Source organism: Lissotriton vulgaris, unplaced genomic scaffold (genome assembly GCF_964263255.1).
Source record: "Lissotriton vulgaris unplaced genomic scaffold, aLisVul1.2 SCAFFOLD_2278, whole genome shotgun sequence".
In the NCBI taxonomy this organism is placed as follows: domain Eukaryota; kingdom Metazoa; phylum Chordata; class Amphibia; order Caudata; family Salamandridae; genus Lissotriton; species Lissotriton vulgaris.
Genome location: NW_028241342.1, coordinates 273,388 through 292,899, shown reverse-complemented (window position 1 = coordinate 292,899; position 19,512 = coordinate 273,388). Strand labels below are relative to the sequence as shown.

The following is a 19,512-nucleotide window of genomic DNA, read 5'->3' as shown; positions in this document are numbered from 1 at the left end:
GAGTGTGGGTGAGTGTGGGTGAGTGTGGGTGAGGGTGAGGGATTGAGGGTGAGGGGTTGAGGGTGAGTGAGGGTGAGTGAGGGTGAGGGGTTGAGGGTGAATGAGGGTGAGGGAGGGTGAGGGGTTGAGGGTGAGGGGTTGAGGGTGAGTGGGGGTGAGTGAGGGTGAGGGGTTGAGGGTGAGTGAGGGTGAAGGTGAGTGAGGGTGAGGGTGAGTGAGGGTGGGTGAGTGTGAGTGAGGGTGAGTGTGGGTGAGTGTGGGTGAGTGTGGGTGAGTGAGGGTGGGTGAGGGGTTGAGGGTGAGTGAGGGTGAGGGTGAGTGAGGGTGAGGGGTTGAGGGTGAGGGGTTGAGGGTGAGTGGGGGTGAGTGAGGGTGAGGGGTTGAGGGTGAGTGAGGGTGAGGGGTTGAGGGTGAGTGAGGATGAGGGGTTGAGGGTGGGTGAGGGTGAGTGAGGGTGAGTGTGAGTGAGGGTGAGTGAGGGTGAGGGTGAGTGAAGGTGGGTGAGGGTGAGGGGTTGAGGGTGATTGAGGGTGAGGCGTTGAGGGTGAGTGAGGGTGAGGGGTTGAGGGTGAGTGAAGGTGAGGGTGAGTGAGGGTGAGGGGTTGAGGGTGAGTGAGGGTGAGTGAGGGTGAGGGGTTGAGGGTGAGTGAGGATGAGTGAGAGTGAGGGTGAGTGAGGGGTTGAGGGTGAGGGGTTGAGGGTGAGTGAGGGTGAGGGGTTGAGGGTGAGTGAGGGTGAGGTGTTGAGGGTGAGTGAGGGTGAGGTGTTGAGGGTGAGTGAGGGTGAGGGTGAGGGGTTGAGGGTGAGTGAGGGTGAGGGTAGGTGAGGGGTTGAGGGTGAGTGAGGGTGAGGGTGAGTGAGGGTGAGGGTGAGTGAGGGTGAGTGAGGGGTTGCGGGTGAGTGAGGGTGAGGGTGAGTGTGGGTGAGGGTGAGTGTGGGTGAGGGTGAGTGTGGGTGAGGGTGAGTGAGGGTGAGGGGTTGAGGGTGAGTGAGGGTGAGTGAGGGTGAGTGAGGGTGAGTGAGGGTGAGGGGTTGAGGGTGAGTGAGGGTGAGTGAGGGTGAGTGTGGGTGAGGGTGAGTGAGGGTGAGGGTGAGTGAGCTACATCTAATGACTTCAGAGGACTGCTTATAGACTGTTTAAATTACAACCACTGTCGATAGTAAGTACTATTGACCCTGATAACACCCTAATATATGTCCAAAGTCACAGTTTGGTAGGACTGGGCCAGACCAATGTATATGTTTCTATAAGTGTAGTCAGGACCATACAAGGGTTAGTTGAATAGCCTTGGCGGAAAACCCTGCTTCATTGTCTGGGAAGATTTTATTTAAATAGCTCGTTCCACATTTAGCTGTAACAACTTAGGAGAGAGCCTTCCCCACCCACATCAAGGAAGATAAAACCTGTAAACGGTGCTACCTGACGGTAGAGCCCCTTTGCAAAACAGACATCAGGCAAAGAGTTATGCTGTTACTCTTTAATAGAGTGTTATGATGGAATGCACATTGAGCCCCCCGGCCTGGGGGCGTGAGGCAGGAGGGGCTTGGCTGGGCTCCAGCGTGTGTAGGATTCCTGCTTCCCTGCACGGGGGTCTCCTCTCTGCCTGCAGCTGAGGTCACATCCTGCCCTGCCCGCCGCTCCAGACATCTATACAACTCTGCCTCCTTTGCTGTGGTGCGAGCAGAGCAGGCGCGAGAGAGGCACGGAGAAACCCTGGCACTGCCAGCTGCAAGGGGCACGGGAGCAAGATCACACGGAGAGACGCAGCTGCGCCCGGGACTGAAGGGAACGGGTCCTTGTTGTTGAGCGGAAACCGAAAGAAGAGGTACCTCTGTCGGCCCCGCGGGCTGCAGAGCACCAAGAAAGGGTGGAGGGGGCAGGGGAGGAGGGGTCCGGGGAGGAGGGAAGGGCCAGAGGGACTTGATGGGAGTGGTGGGGGGGAGGGGGTGTGTTTGATTATCTTTTTATAAAATCTTGTATCGAACTTTGAGAGGAAAAAAATAGACTTGAAACTTGTTTAAATCAATAACCCCCTTTGCACGATTTCTAGTTTTGCACAACATTCTAAACCTCTGTAAGGGCCTGGTCGGACCCGCCTGCGCCCCCCCTCCCTGTGCTCGAGACCTCGGCCTGTGCCATGGAAGGAGCAGGCGGGGGGAGGTCGGAATAACAAAAGCTCACACGACAGCGTTTAAAGAGAAAAATTCCACCAAAACCCCAAACCCCCAAGGATGCTACGAGCTGCTTTATGTTTAAAGAGAAAAAAGTGGAAGTATTTCGGGAATCCGAGCTGCTGCTGGCGCATCCTTGGACTGTGTGGTCCGGGGAGGAGGGAAGGGCCAGAGGGACTTGATGGGAGTGGTGGGGGGGAGGGGGAGGGTATAGAGAGGGAGAGGAGGAGAGACAGGACAGGGGCAAGCAGCAGAGACACGGCGACACGGCGGGTAAAATAAACAAACAAGCCTTTCACCGTAACACGGCGGGCAGGGGAGGGGGCGGAGAGGGGAGAGGTGGGACACGGCAGGCAGGCAGGGGAGGAGAGTAGGAGGAGGAGGGGGGAGGAGAGTAGGGGAGGCACGGCCTAGCGGCAGGCAGGCAGGGGAGGAGAGGAGGAGGGGGGAGGAGAGTAGGGGAGGCACGGCCTAGCGGCCGTGCAATCAAGTAGTGAGGGGGCGGAGCTGGGGGAGGCTGTGAGAGAGAGTAGGCAAGGCAGGCGGCTGGGGGCATGTGCACGCGCATTTAAGCTCAATGCGCATGCGCATTGAGCTTAAATTTCTCGTGCACTGCAAGGAATCGCCACGATTCCTTGCAAGTTGGATAAAGAGTCGATGAGCCCCTATAGTCTCGCTTGCTCGATGCGCATGCGCATCGACAGGCGAGACCTAAAAAGTGCCTATTTTTCTGATGTTTGACCCATTACATTTCTAGTGCGCTAAAGTCTCGTAATCTTCCAGTTCTGCATGTTTGTTGTTCTGGCAATGTGCCCCGTTGTAGCATCAGCCAAAGGATGCCAGCTGGTTAATGCAAAGTATCTCTTTGTTCCCATATTTGAAGGAAACGCTTCCGTCGTGTGACATAGTCTGAAATCTAGCCCGTAGGACTCCCCGCTCCTCCAGATGACCTACATCATGCTCCGAGAGAAAGGGCTAATCTTGGAATACGAACCCTCACCACATGTAAGCGCTGCACACAATGTTCTTAAAGCATAGACGAAACGGGCCATTCTACGCAACCAAACAACAAGTATAAACACATAACCGTAGTACTCGGAAAATCAGTGCATCTAAATTGGACTTGAATAGTTATCAAACTTCGCGTCTTTTTTCGCTCATGAGCACATGACTTTTAGTATAGTTCTCGTTCTTTGCCCATATTAAAGAGACAACTGCATGTTTTGCTGATAGCTAAATACGTTTTGTCCTTCGCATATATTCGATTTCAACGGTTAGAAAGGCATCTCGGATTATTTACATATATTAACCCCTTATTGACAGATTATAGTACTAAAAACACAACAGCGCAATCAAATAGAAGACACACAAACGCCTGTGCCGCGTTTTGGTGCCTGCACCCCGTGTCGCCCCTTTTAAAGTTGTTGTCAACTACGTTATGTGTTTTGAAGCACTTTCTTTACTGAGCACAGCCTACAAGCGTGGTGAACCAGCCCTGTAACAAGTTGGATGCTACAACGTGCTATGCTAATTAAATACACTGAGTGTCGCTGTTCACCAGCAGTTTGCAAAGATGCAAGGAGACATTTCTTCATTCGCACCCATTTTTATTATGCTCAAAGGGAAGACGCGGTGGGTTCAGAGGAGATTGTACAGCGTTAATTTAACCGCCATTATACAACATTTGGCCAGACTGTTCCTTAATTGATGTACTACATAGATTCTCTGCAAAATAGAGCTTATCGGCGAAGCAACTTATTCGCATTACGGAATATATTAAAGCAATGCGTCGCAGCAACACACCTGAGATGGAACTGCCAGCGGCTCACAATCATCGCCATCTTAAACAGCTGGTTTTATTTTGCTTTTTATTGACGAGCATTGCAGTTCGCGGGCAGATTCGCTATTCCATCCCAGAAGAAATGGAGAAGGGCTCTTTCGTGGGAAACCTCGCTGAAGACCTGGGACTGAGTATAAAAGAACTGTCCGAGCGGGGACTCCGAGTGGTTTCTCGAGGTAAGACCTCGTACTTTGCCTTTAGTCTGACAAATGGCTATTTGTACCTTAACGAGGAGGCAGACCGAGAGCAGATATGCGCGCAGATAAGCCCGTGCCTGTTACAGGTCGAATTCATTTCGCAGAACCCCGTGGCGCTTTACAAAGTTGAGGTGGAAATTAAGGACATAAATGACAACGCGCCCACCTTTCCTGACGGTGAACTGCTGCTGGAGGTTAGTGAGATAAGTGCCCCAGGAGCACAATGGTCGCTGTTAAAAGCCAGCGATCCAGACATCGGCGTCAATTCCATACAAAAGTATACTCTGCAGCAGAACACGTATTTTAAACTAGGCGCTACAAATGAAGCTGGAGACGAGGCAGAGCCTGAACTTGTGCTGGTAAAAACACTGGACCGTGAGCAAATGGCAACTCACCACCTAGTTCTCACTGCTGCAGATGGCGGAACACCAGCCAGGTCAGGTACACTGCAAATCCGAGTCCTTGTTTTAGATATTAATGACAATGCACCAGTGTTCAGCCATTCCGTTTACAAAGTGAATGTAATGGAAGATGTGTCTGAAGGAACTCTGCTGACCACGGTTACGGCTTCAGATTCAGATGAGGGATCTAATGCAGAGGTTGCCTATTCTTTTAGTAAAGTCCTATCCAGTGTCACCTCTCTATTTGAACTTAATTCCAAAACTGGAGACCTGTATTTGAAAAGAAAATTGGATTTTGAAGAAACGCAAATTTTTGACCTAAAAATCCAGGCACGAGACATTGGAGGTCTGGTGGCACAAAGCAAAATTCTGATTGTGGTCATTGATATAAATGACAACCCACCAGTGATTTCCATCACCACTCTCTCCTCACCAGTGTCGGAAGACTCAGCTCCTGGTACTGTGGTCGCTGTTTTTAACGTGCAAGATAGGGACTCTGGCAATAACTGTCAAATAACATGCTCAATTCCAGATAATATCCCATTTCAACTGAAGCCATCATTCGACAATTACTACAGCTTGGTTACAGACCAGTCCCTTGACAGAGAGCAGGCTGTTGAATATACTATTGCAATCACAGCAGAGGACCACGGGAAACCTGTACTGTCCACTACAACAAAAATTGTGCTTCAAATTTCTGATATAAATGACAACCCTCCTGTGTTTGATCATGTATCGTACACAGCTTATATCATGGAAAATAACCCAAGAGGGGCTTCCATTTTCTCTGCAAAGGCCACAGATGCTGATTGGGGACAGAATGCCAAAATTTCATATTCTTTAATTGTCAGTTTCAAACAAGCTGATCCCATGTCTTCATATGTTTCCATTAACTCTGATACTGGAGTCATTTATGCACTGCGCTCTTTTGATTACGAACAACTCAAGGAGCTCCATATACAAGTTAAAGCACAAGATCGTGGATTCCCAACCCTTAGCAGTAACATTACTGTTTTTCTTTGTATTGTGGATCAGAATGACAATGCTCCCCAAATCCTGTACCCATCACTTGCTATGGATGGTTCCACAGGGGTTGAGCTCGCACCCCGTTCTTCTGGTCCAGACGATCTGATCACGAAGGTGGTAGCTGTAGATGCAGACTCTGGGCAAAATGCTTGGCTCTCCTACCACCTGCAGAGAGATACCAGCTCTGGTCTTTTCACTGTTGGACAGCACAATGGAGAAATCCGGACATCTCGTGCCATTCTAGAGAAAGATCCCATTAAACATACCTTTGTTATTTTTGCCAAAGACAATGGAACCCCCTCTCTATCTGCTACAGTCACTGTCACTGTATTTTTAGCAGAGACCATCCCTGAGATGATTTCAGAGGATTCCATTCCAGAACCTTCTCGTGACAGTGAATCCAGTATTAGACTGTATTTGGTGATTGCAATTGCCTTAGTTTCGTGTTTGTTTTTAGCTTTTTTGATAGCCTTGATGATCCTCAAGATTCTCAAATGGAATAACTCAAAACCACTAGCATCAGGAAACATACCTTGCACTGGCCTTCCTGCCTCCCAGTTTGTGGGAATAGATGGAGTGCGGGCGTTTCTGGAGGCCTACTCTCATGACATGACATTGAAATCTTATTCTGAAAATACAGATGTTAAGTTCCAGAATGCGCTGAGCACAAATGCATGCATTCATAATTTGACGCCATTAGACCGGGATCTTATATTGCTGCAAGATGGAAATGTCAGTACTGATAATGCCACAAGTGAAGTAAGTGCTTTTAATATATGTCAATGATTTAAGTGTGCATTTGTTGATATTTCTGTATTGGTGTATGAATGATGTGCATTCCTGCTTAACAACTCTCAACATAGATCACAATACCTAACCATTTTAAGACTATCCGTCAAGACTAAACCTTTACAATGTCTCTATGTTTCACTAAATCACAGGTCAGCTATAAACCATAGGCATTTCATTGAAATTTGAGATGAAATATATTTCTTCTGCTAGGTATTTGTTCCAACCAGCGCTTGCTTTACTTTTCATGTTTACATTTCATCGACCAAGGTTACAGATGCTCTTCCTTGGTGACATCAACACAAGGGCATATAATGTCAATTATTTGTAAGTGTTCCCTGGGGGTGTGCATGTGTTTAAAACTTCACCCCCCCCCCCCCAAAAAAAAATCAATCTTTGTAAAAAAATAAAATCACGGTGCATCCTTCACAAAGATCGAATAGTTTTGGTGCAGAAAGCACCAACATCTTCTTGTTATGCTCTTTGTGGTAATCTCGTAATTGGTGCTATTCATTGCCCCTAGTGAATTCCAAAAAAGGGGGTAGCAGGTTTCATTTTGTATAATAAATGGAACCAAATCCTCTGGTTCGCTCACGATATCAAACCTGATTACATTAGTGGAAAATAGTCTGGTACATAATGAGACATGGGGATTTTAGTGCTTTCACACTTAATTGCACATGTTGTGCTCCATTTTCTAGACGCTAACTTGCAATTGGTGTTGTTCATTTGGCTTGGTGATTCCTGAACATTAGGGCTTCCGATTTCAATTGGAACATTAAATAGCAACAAATAGTCGGTGTGCTAGTAAGTGAGTCTTGAGTGTGAGAGTTTTCATGCAAAAACGAAGAGATATTTTCTACAAAAGTTCTTTTTGAAAGAAATGTTGTCAGGGAAAATAAGTTCCTCTTGAGCCTTAGATTATTAATTGAATTAATGGCAATTAATAGCCAACTAACTAAACTAAGGGAGATGTTGTACTAGTTTATAAAATAAATTAATTTTGTTCTAGATCAATCATTCCATTACATGTTCAAAACTACATTTCCTATATCATTTTAGTCAGCTGATACATGTTATGTTCAGGCAGCATCGTTCTTGAAGGTTTACATTGAATGGTTTATTGTGGAGATTACATGAAATCTTGATATAGCAAAATAAACTATTGCATTAATTCGCCTCAAAATTTAAAGCATACAATGTCACTTTTATTCTTGATTATTCTGCTGACCAGGAGTAGGGTAAACTGGCCTGACTTGGTGCTGCAGTATACAGCTATATCGTGGATAGAGGCAGATTCTCTAAAACCCTTATTGCTCAAAATACGACGAATCTTTGCCAGACTTCAGTGTCTTTAGCCATTTAAAAACATTGCACTGTTTTTAAAGTAAAAAGTGCGATAATTTTGCAGACCTTTATAGGCAAAATGTTATCCATACACACACATAAGCCTCCTCCATTTGTTTAGTTGCAAAAATATATTGTACTGTGATGTAATGATATGTTATGCTAAAGTGATGTGTGTGCATCTCACAGTAGCAACTGGTTTGAAAACTTTCCAACCTTTGGTTCAGTTGTTGATTGCACTTAAAAATATAAATGAAAAATAAATATATCGTTATCTTTTTCAGTTTCACATTCACTGATGATGTCATTGCACATATAATCTGTTGTTACGAACATGAGGCTGTAATGTAACAAAAAGTCATATATATCAAGTACAAACAAAGAGCATAAGTAATCAATTGCAGAAGATAAAGCAAACCAAATATCAAAGGAACAGCTATGACCAATAAGTGTGACGGGCTGGGTATGTGATCAAGCACAGGGGTTGACCACATGAGGTCTGCATGCATCTACAGTAGACTCTTCCAAGGTATTTTATGGACCTAGCCAAGTGCGGGCACAAGGTGGTTGAGGGGGAGCACTGCTTCCGCAGTGCTGTTTGGGGGAGTGTGGTAGTCACTTCGGCGAAACAGAAGGGACCAGAGGACAGGGTGGGAGGAGAAGGCATCCTTAATGTAAGCTGTCTCCGACCAACATTCAAGTAATACCCTCTGAGGGTAAGGGCTGGGTGTGCAGAAAGGGCTCTGATATGGTGTCAAATACTCCCATCTGTTCATTGAGTTTATAGACCAGGAACTCAATACGTCATATTGTGCGCTGTTCTTATGCACTTGGATGCTGAATAGGTTTTCACATTTTAAAAAGTGTTGGGTGGTTAGTAATGTCATCATGTAATTTAGACATGACAGTTATGTGCCTCAAATAGTTTGAAATTAAGGATAGTTATGCTTTGGTAATTCCCTTTTAAACTATTCATATTTGTTCAAAATGGCTTGCTTGTTTTTACATATATTATTGAACATTGTTCTAATAATTAGTGTTGAGGAAGGATGTTCAATGCACATTGGTTTCAGAGTTATCATTGACGCCATGGAGAATTCTCGGATGAAGATGAGATTCATGTCGCTGTTTGAATCGAACTTGCAGCTTAACGTTTACGTCGAGATAAACATGCACCACCCACTGGGTTTCATATGAATGGTTGAATTTTTTTAATTCGCTTTCAGTTTGAGGTTTTGAATCAGACTTCAGTCCGAAAAGAACATTCAAAGTAAGGATCTATGACAAGTCACATCACATAGGAAGTAATTACTGGTCTGTGTTTGAAGGTGAATTTTGCACATAGATTATAGGCATTTCTTAGCTCCATTTGCATAGTGATACATTTTATGAACAGTTCAAAGAGTAAGACGATATTTAGTTCAGTTAAAGATGCTGGTAGACTTCCAAAAACAACAGTTGATGGACAGAATGCAGAACAATGTCATACATTCACCCCAGTACAGAGATCTGGGCCTAAATCCATCGTTTTTTTGCTCACCACACCACCCCGGTTCAGACATAGACTTCCACAAGTCGATTTTTTGTAAAGGGCTAAACATTACATGAAACAGAATGTCTTATGCCAAAGAGCTTCAGATTTTTTTTCTCCTGAGAAAGTGATACTTTGCTTAACCTGTCAATCTGTGTGTTTTTTTATTTGTAGTATCAGCGTTACTCACTTCACTAGTTGAGATATGAACTCTATTGTTTTTCTTCAATTTTTACCTAAAATGGAAGTATTTTGCATACAGTGTCATCTGTAAAACCCCAGGAATATCAGGGAATGTAACAACGTGTGACTTATGTTCGAGCCATGTATAGAGTAGCAGAGGAAGGACAGGGACCTGGCTTAAAATTAGTTGACAGTATACTCTTCAGATGACCACAGAGAGTGAAACGTCCCTTCTCTGCTGCCTTTCTCTTGCTCTATAGAAAAACCTGTTCTGCATAAAATGTTACTTTGATGAATTATTTTGCACTTCATTGATATTTGTAGAAGGTCCATGCTGGCAGGAAAGTTACATACCTGTCAACTTGAAGAACAATCTCACTGTGTGAGGAGGGGTGGTGCCTTGAAGGGGGCGGGGCCTCATGCCGAGTAGTACCTACGAGGCACTTTCGAACTCCACCCGCACCAAGCCCACTCCCCGCCCCCCCAAAAAAGCTTGCTGAGGCTGATGTCCTGGGATGTTTTCATACTCCTTAATGGACATTGGGAGTTCAAAGCCTCGGAAAATGAGCTGAAAAAACACTAGTTACAGTGGTTTTCAGCGTGTTTACCATGCCACTGTGTGATATCAGCTCCTCACCGGGTGACTGCGTGATTCGAGCCGATATCGTGTGTGACACGGTGGCGCCGTGTGAGTTGGTAGGTATGAAGTTACCTGGAGTACTTTGAGGGAAATGACCCTTGAATTCAGACTAAGAATGAATGTGAAGCCGAGGATCTGATTGCGGTACAGAGCTGGGAAATAGCAGGTGCGAGTGTGGAGGAAAAGATAGGTGGTATGTGGAATGTGTGATTTGAAGCCGACCGTCCTTCATTTCTACAACAATGATGATGTGGATGAATGGGCGGATAGACAGAGGAATGGAAAAATAGTTGAACCGCGCGTCTAAGGCCTGTCACAATTGGTTCTTAATTGCTCTTAATGTCAACCAAGCATTGTCTAAATGCATGGTAATTGCCACATAAATGTATGTGTTTAGGAAGAACAGCATGCAGTAATACTCTGCTCCATTGGTTAATTACAAAGCCCGCTGAATATGCCTTACTGAGCCAGTTTGTGTCTGGGTAACAAAAAGGCTCGTACATTCCAGTAAGCAGTGACCAACCCTAGCATATAGACGCCACTTTGTGGAGATTTACGTTCTAACTAAGTTGTGCTGCTCCAACTGGTTTACTGAAATTATTGGAACAGATTATTGGAAGAGGAAAACATTTACGTACGCTTTGGAAGAATATAAGAAATTATTGGATGTTTGACAGACTTACTTTATGAATATCGTATATGTTGCTGGTTATTTAAGAACGGCTTTTATGGTGATTAGCCCCGAGGAAGTCCGTGGCTCAGGCTACAAAGGACGAAACACGTGTTGGCGGCTAGACCTTTTGTGTTGAAGAGACAGTACGAAATAAAAAAGAAGATTGGGAAGATCGCCTTGTCTTTAAGGACTCTTTATTAAGAATATAAGCTCAGGATATAAATTTTGGTTTGATTCAATGGTATGATTTCCCATGCCATCTGGTGAATGGTGGATGGCCGTCACCTTATCCTTTGAGCTCTAATTATGTGGATTCAACTTACTGCCTCACAACTGTGCTCAATTGTTAGCCAGCCATCCTTTTGTTTGTATTATAACCCTTGCAGATACTTGCAAACACTAGAAAATCATACACTTTAAAAAATATACAAATGATGATTCCTAAAAGAAAAATATTCTGAATGCGCCCTATAAATCTAGTTATTTTTATATAGGCTGGGGCCAATCCTGATGCCTGGGACTCGTGGGTTGTGTTTGACACTGATGAACATTGTGTTTCATTAGCCATGGTGCATATATCAGGCAGGGGTACTCTTCAGCAGACACAAACAAATTAATTGATACTGAAATACTATACATTTTTTCTCTGATCCTCATCTTTTATTTGTCAATACATTCGGATGGCAATGAGGAAGAAAGATTGTCCATAAAACAATAGCACAGATTGTTTCTTAAATAAAAAGGAGGATTAACAGGCCTCATTGCGGACCACTGAGGTATTCATGCATTTCTGTTGATCCCGAATGGCAGGTGAGGTAGATTCAGTGCCGTGGATACGCTGGGATCCCACCACTGGGAGACATAGTCCATTTGAAAAGAACAAGGAGACAGAACACCAGTCTTCCCATAGTTTCTGCTGATAGATCTTACTCAACTCTGTCCAGAAGTTATGGAATTGTCACCAAGCCCTGCTAAGGCACAAGCTTACATCAAACTGTCGTTGTTGCCACAGCCTTTCAGAGCAGCTGTGGCTAGAACAGCCACGTGTCACTAGTCGAAACATTACAATTACTGAGACGAGGTTTTGCAATTGACACAACTTGTACACAATGTTTCGATAACTCCAACCTGCTCCATGAGTCGCTCCTGTACTTCTTTCAGTTTGTGCACCCCCTGTGCTTCCCCAAACTTGCCAACATGACAGCACCCAGGAGCTGTAATTGGCCACCAGCAAATACATACAAAGCACTCCTTTTATCGACAGATCTTTGCCATCGTAAATCATACGTTCTTATATAGCGCCTTTCACCGTAAGGTCTCAAGGCGCTTGCTTTGGGAACCCGTCCTGGCCTTTCCCTGCGACATTAACCCTTCTGGGCATCCCCAAGGTGAAGACCAGGCATCCCATCGCAGTGGGGCCATAGTGGAGATTAAGCAAGCTACTGCCCAGAGTTGCAGAGTGTGAACCCACGATTCGAGTAGGCACCGAGGCGAGAATTATCGAGTCCGTGGACATTTTTGAGCTCAGGCCCTGCCGCGTCGGGGATTGAACCCTGGTCCCGGGTCTCACCTCTGCATCAGGGACTGCCTCCTCTAACCGCTGAGCCACACTTCTCCTGAAGGGCATGTCTGTCTGTCACATGGCATAGGTGTGCATGCACACATGTGCATGCACACCTGGATTCAGTATTTTACCACCCAATTGGATTGGGTGGTAAAATACCGAATCTGAAAGGCCTTTGGGACTCGAAGAGTCCCACCTACATCTAGAAGTTACCGAATCGGTAAAAATACCGATTCGGTATTTTACCGATTCGGTAAATTTACAGATTCGGTAAAATTGGCCCCCTACATCACAAAAACCCATTTACCGGTCGGTAACGGCGGAAATCGGCCGTTACCGGCCGGTAAATTGCCACCTACATCTGGCCCTTAGTCTTTATAGTTTCATTGAACAAGTCGAGTGTGAACAAGGAAGTCTTTACAGGTTTTCAATCACTTAAACAAACTGCTTTTTTTATTTTCTACATCTCTTAGGGAAGACCGCTGTCACTTTATCAATTACATGAAAGCACCCTTGCTTTTTGACCCAGAGACTTTGCGCAATAGATAATGACAGTTCTCATAAAGACTGGAACTGCATGATAATTGAAAGGATGTTTTCATTGTAAGTGACTTACTTCAGATGTAAAGAGTGGTTATTTGTTTTAAGTTTGTCGAACATGTCTGATACACTTGGTATCTTTTTAACTGCCATCATCCATATTTATCGAGCATTTGTTTATTTCAGTTCAAATGGTTTATCAGGCAGGCTTACCAAGCTTTTACTACAGCTGCTTTAACATTTCTCAGTGTTTGGTGCAGTTATCTTGTATATATGGTCTGTGATCTCTCACCACTTAAGCTTTTGTGTCATCATGCATGTGCACATATTAGGGTAAACACAGTACAGAAATACCCTTTTGCAGAAACATAGCAATGCAAGGGAGTCTTGAGGTTAAAAAATAGGTAATAGAGTGCAGATATTTTTGGATAAGTTTGATTTTCTTCCTATAAACATGTCATTTACAAATTGATGTTAAATAATGAGCTTTAAGGATGATAGAGCTGTAATTATGCCATGTCCTTGCTCAAAACAAGTATGGCAGAACATCTTAAAGTGCTGTGTGCTATCTAGGATTTTTTAAAATTGTTTTTGACAGTTAAGTTAGACTTAACCACACCATGCCCATACCTGCTCTTTCCCTCAGCCATACAAATATTTTTATTTTGATCTTTTTCTGAGGGTTTGCAAGGACACCTCAGTGAAAACTTATGGCACAGTAGTGACTAGCAAATATTGATTGTCTTATCATTGGTGACATGATCTAGTCCTTTGGACTACCCATTGTGCCATATTGCCCTAGTTTCCTCTGAGATGAAGGTTTGTGCCATCACATTCTGTAAGTTTGTTTTAACTTTGGCTCTTCCGGGATGAGAGACTTGGGAAGCTGTGATTGGCCATGAACTTGGACACTAGTAAGTTTGCCTTGGGTTTAACAAATTATTCTGTGTGGGGAAGGGGTTTTGGTGTGTGGTGAAAGGTCAAGTTCTATAAATGTTTCAAGTGCATTGGATTTTCGTTATGACAAAGACTAAGGGGGTCATTAGGATGTAGGGCGGATTGCCTCTGCCAGGCTGGCGGTGGCCAAAGCCAGCCTGGCGGAGGCAATCCGCCCGACATCCTTCCCTGAATTCCCCCGCCATATTACAATGGAGGGGGGGAACGCAGCGGAGTAAGACACCGCCCGCCACTTTACCGCCATGGTCGCCTTGCGCCCGGGGCGGAAAATGAATAATATGGTGGCGGTGTCTGTCAGACACCGCCAGCCATATTATGAAAGGCATTTTGGCAAGCCTTTCCGTGGCGGCAATGCCGCCAAAGAAAGGCAGGCGGTCTTCACTCTGGGGGCCCCATGTGGGCCCCCAGAGTGAAGGTGGGTAGGGGCATGCACACGGGGGGTACCTGCGGTACCCCCCCCCCACATTTGCATAAACAAAGCGGCAGGCACCCCGCGGTGCCTGCCACTTTGTTTATGTAAATGCTGCAAAGCAATTTTGGTACTGTGGAGGGCGGAGCTGAGAGCTCCGCCCGCCACAATACTAAAAATACAGGATGTGCCCGCCACTGTGACGGGCACATCCTAATTCCCCCCACGGGACCCCCGCCCTTATGGCGGGCGGTTCCGTTTACCGATGGGATGGCGGGCGGGCAAAGCCCGCCCGGCATCCTAATGAGGCCCTAAGTTGGGAATGTCTTTAACAAGTTACACATTTTCAGTTTATCCCTTATGAGTGTATTAGGCTTAACTGTGATCATGAAATTATTGCAGGTACTCCCTTGAAGACTTGTGTTTGATATTTGAATAGTGCAAATCTATTTTTTCTAATTATTATATGAAGTTTTTTTGCCTAAACATTCCTAGTGGAAATCCACGCTTCAACGCCTTTTGGATAAACACACATCTGCAAAATTATGAACTACTACAGAAATTAACGATTGTGCTTGTTTGCTAGTTCTGTCTTGTAAACACAAGCCACAGTTAATAGAAGCAGAAGTACATCTTTGATATCTCGGTTCTACATACATGGCTGTGAGTTTAGATATATTTATGAAACATAGACTAGGATTCCAGACACTCACTATTTGCCTTCTTATTTTTTATGCTGATGTACTTTGGATGGTGGGTTGCAGATTGGTAGAAGAAGTCAATAGTGTGTGCTTACACATGTTTTCTTTCAGCAGATAATGAATGTCAGCTTTGCCTATTACCTTAATTATGACGACAACTTGGGTCTCATAGCTGCAATTGAATCAAACTATGGGGCATTGCAAACACATTATATGCCCAATGACATGATTACTCTGCATACTTACCCTCCATCTGGCAGGCCAGGTATGGAAAACACAGATATATCAAAAAACAACAGGCAGAGTATTGAGTGGGGTTCATCTCTCTCGCATTCACTGCTTTTTTTCAAAGGCGAACAAGATTTGTACCATTATTTTTTTTGAGTAGCTGTACCACTCCATGTTTCCCTTTCTGTCAGAGTGTCTGTTCCTAGGCTTATTTGGAAACTAAGAATTATCAATGATGACTGAAGGCTGTTTGGAGGGCAGTCTCTTTCTGCTGAGCCCGACATTCTGGAGTGCGGTCCTATCCAGCCCATCATATAATAACTTTAAAATAGTTCAGGATGAATTCCAATTCATCAGATTCACTGTATTCCATAGTTCTAAGTCCATGGCGATATTTATTGTTGCTGGTTCTAAAAGGCAATATTCATATTTTGTTGTTTCAATTTATGATGAATCGCTCCGAACTTTTTCAGCCTGGTGTGAGTGTCAAAAAAGTAGTTTGCAGTGATATTTACTGTCTGGCCTCAAATCCAACGGGGCCCTCATGTTTCTTGGCTGCCTGTAGAATTAGGTGGGCATGTTGATTTATTAGAAGCATGATACATTGTTGGGAGCTTCTTGCATTCTGTTTACAAGATCTTAATCCGCGTGCTCTCTGAAAAGGAAATGGCTCTGAAAACTGTACAGACTTTGGGACAGCAAGGGTTCCCACATTAGGGTGGAAGTGCATCGCTCCCTCCTGTGAGCGCAGCAAAGGTGAAAAATAAAATGGTAATAAAATTAATTTATTACCATTTTTTTTGCCTCTCCATGCCCGATGAGCAGGCACAAGCACCCAGGGCCCGAGAGAGTATCAAGCCAGCCCACTTAACCAATCCTGGCACTTCTCCTCTCATGCTGTTTAACATTATCAGCTGCATGAGAGCAGTGTCTGGATTTGTAAGGGGAGTGGCTAAGACCATGCACTTCAACGGAGTGGAAGCACACCAAGGACCAGGGGAGGTGAGCCAGTGGTTAAGGACACATTTTATTTTTAAGTTTATGACCCACTGACAGGCACTGTGAGAAACTCTCACTGCCTTCAGCCTCAACGCCAGAGCTCTCAGTCGTGGTCTGTTATAAACCCAGTTTATAAGGAGCCATGTTTCTGAGCTTTGGCATTGACAGTAAAGGCATTGTCAAGTTTAGTCACCTTGGACCACATCTATGAACATTTTTTACATTTGCAAACGGTGTGATTCTGTAAAATCGGCCATTTGCAAATGCAAAATAGCCTTTCAAGATGTATGAAAGGCTTTGTAGTCATAATTTTAGGAAATCACAGAAATTGTGATTACTTAAAATTCGACTACAAATAGGGAATCACAAATTGCAATTTCCTTAGCACATGTTTGAAGCATTTATAAAATGCAAACTGTATTTAGGAAAATGCAATTACCATTGACTACAAGTCGTTGGTTACCATGTGCAAACTTTGACAAATGCTAAAAACTGCATTTTCTAAGTGCAGAGGTGTTTTACATGTGCACATTTATTTATTTTGGGGTGCTTCAGGGGGCCTTAGGCCCCTGAGCCCCCTTGGCTTTGGATGAGCTCATTCGCAATTACCAATTAGGTAATCGCAAATTAGCTAATGCAAAACTATTCGCACCCATCAGCCTTTTGGCACATAGGAATGAATAGAGTAATATTACCTAATTGTGATTAGCTACTTACTGAATCAGTATTAGGTAATATTAAGGAATCTCAAAATCTTTGGCGATTCCTAACATACATAGCATATTGCGATTGCCAACTAGCAAATTGTTTAAAATTGCTATTTGGTAATTGCAAAATGCTTATTTGATACATGTGGCCCCTAATGCTTGAGCTGCCACGTTTCCTGATCCCAGTGTGGTATGCTGTTGTGTCTGTCTTTCACACCCCCTTCCTCTTTTCCAACAAGTCCATAAGGGCATGGAATGAGGTTAGTTCTGCTCTCATCAACTTTTTTTCCAAAGAGACTTTTGGTAGTTGGTTTCCCATCTTGTCCATAGTGATTACAATGGCTGAATACCCTTGTGTGACAGCTGCTAGAGTGATTTCATACACAGTTGTGTGATTTGAGAAGACTCTCTCTCTGTCTTCCTTACCTTCTCCCACTATCTCTTCTGGGTAATAGTGAAAGTCTGCTCTTGAAATTGATCTTGCTGATGAAGTATGACTGAAGAATTCTAGTGCCGCCTGCAGCACATAATACATCGCCTCTGCAGTTCTGCAAGACATAATGTGGTCATGCAAGTTTTATTTTATCAGAATGTACTGAAGGAATATCGTAGTCGGTGACTGATGGTACCTAGTTTGCTGTATGTAGCCCTGGGGGGCAGGCAAGGAAATCCGCAGTAGAAAGCTTACACTCAGGGGGATCTCAGATGATTTTCCCTTTTTAGCATTAGTACCAATTTGTGAGCACGTCACTCCATTCTCATAGAACGCAGTGTTCATTAGTGTATTCTGAAGGCAAAGGGGAGATCGCCAACAGAAAGAATTCTCGCCAGGGTTCAATAGCTTAGGTTGTATGGAGTAACATAGTAAGTAAGTCAACATCAGTCTGTTGTGAACTTTATTGTAGATGGTGCAAAATTAAAATAACAGAGAACAAATATTTGTATATACCTTTATTATGGCAGTATTTTCCTTATATTATCCTTATTGCACGTAATCACTCTCAGTTTACTTCAGACTATTTTCTACATGATGCCACAGTTATGTAGGTTCACCTACTTCCATCTCATAACCGTCTTACCTCCAGGTCATCAGTTTGTATGAACATTTAAAATCGCTGCAGGATTTTGGCTGCTGAAGTGTTTTACAGTCCTTCCTCCATATTTTAATAAGGCACAATGCCCTGTGGATCGGAGTACTGCACCTTAGACTTCTTATTACACCCTCTCATAGGTACCCCCACTTTGTTCCATATGCTTCCCACACTGCCAACTTTCAACCATCGACACACTACTTTCAAGCTCTGTGGCTCTCCATCCATAGTGAGAGTGTGTCCAGTAGCCAGCACCATGCCACATCCAGGAATCCGCCTCCACTAGAAGGGAGGCTGTAGGACATATATATATCATATCATGTGATCAAGGGCTCATCGGGCCCGAAACGCGTCATGGCAGTCGTTGGTACACAGAAAGAATAAAAGACTGCAAATTACCTACTTGGGTCCGCTTTCGTTTATCCAGGATATTGGACGAAGAAACGAAGTTCTTGTGATATATATATACTAGCAACTATATAGAGAAAAAGAAGGTACCCTGCCTTGATATTTATAGAGGTCCCAGCTAGAGGATCCAATTGTGATAGAAGTGGGGGGGTGAATAGCCCAGAGACTGAGGCTGCACAGGGCAAAACAAGGTCAATCCAAACAGACTCAAAATTATGTTGAAAAAATATATATTTTTTATTTTTCTCTTTTTAAATATATTATTCGAGATTTTCAACAGACAAACATATATACATTAAATAATCAATGATAATTTTGCAAGGCATATAGCTAAGATTCTTATCGGGGTTAGGCTCAGCCCAGTACTAACCTACACTTTAAACACAATACCACACTCATTCATACCGGGGTTTTCTAACTATAGTAAAAACATTCAACTTTCATTCATCCATTCATATGGTCCTGGCGTAGACAACAGTAGATCTTTAATTGGTTGCCTAAATCGGGGGGTTCATCCAGGAAGATGGTAAGAATACGGGTCCTGATGTGGTTAGGACAGATTGACGTATTCCTGGGACAACGTGCCGACGCGCGTTTCGGTGAGAGGCCAATGTGGCCACACCTTCGTCAGGGCCAGGGTGCGATACAGGACACTTTATTCAGCAGGTGGAAGGCACTCAATTCTTTGAGAATTCTGAAATTATGGTCACACTAGATGTGGAAGCTTTGTATTCTAACATCTCCCAAAGAGGCAGGGTACCTTCTTTTTCTCTATATAGTTGTTCTTCCCCCCTTGGCCTGCCTATATCATTAAGAAACCCTACGGGGAGCGCCCTTCTTTTTTTTTTTTTTTTTTATATATATACTAGCAGCCCGTCCAGACGTTGTCCGGGTATGAATTGCTGCCGGCCAGTAGTATATTGTTTTGTAGGATTTCGTTTTGATAGCATTTCTTATCTATGACAGGCCTGTGAAACGCTCCAATTCACAGTGCATTGCTGATGCACTTAAGAGTGCGCGTTCAGTAGTATGTGAACTCGAGTTTCCCCACTTTATTTTTCCTTGCAATATTATATAGCGCGAACTCGACAACATGGCATGAGTACAAT

The 19,512-nt window shown here is 44.1% G+C and overlaps 1 protein-coding gene across 1 annotated transcript in view; it reads left to right on the top strand.

Moving 5' to 3' along the window:
* Window positions 1-3,956: 3,956 nt before the first annotated feature.
* LOC147671317 (uncharacterized) overlaps window positions 3,957-19,512 on the top strand; it is a 169,124-nt gene continuing 153,568 nt past the window's right edge. The window contains exon 1 of the mRNA XM_086948078.1: window positions 3,957-6,395. Within this exon, the coding sequence (XP_086804204.1) occupies window positions 3,957-6,395 (2,439 nt within the window). The remainder of the gene's footprint in view (window positions 6,396-19,512) is intronic.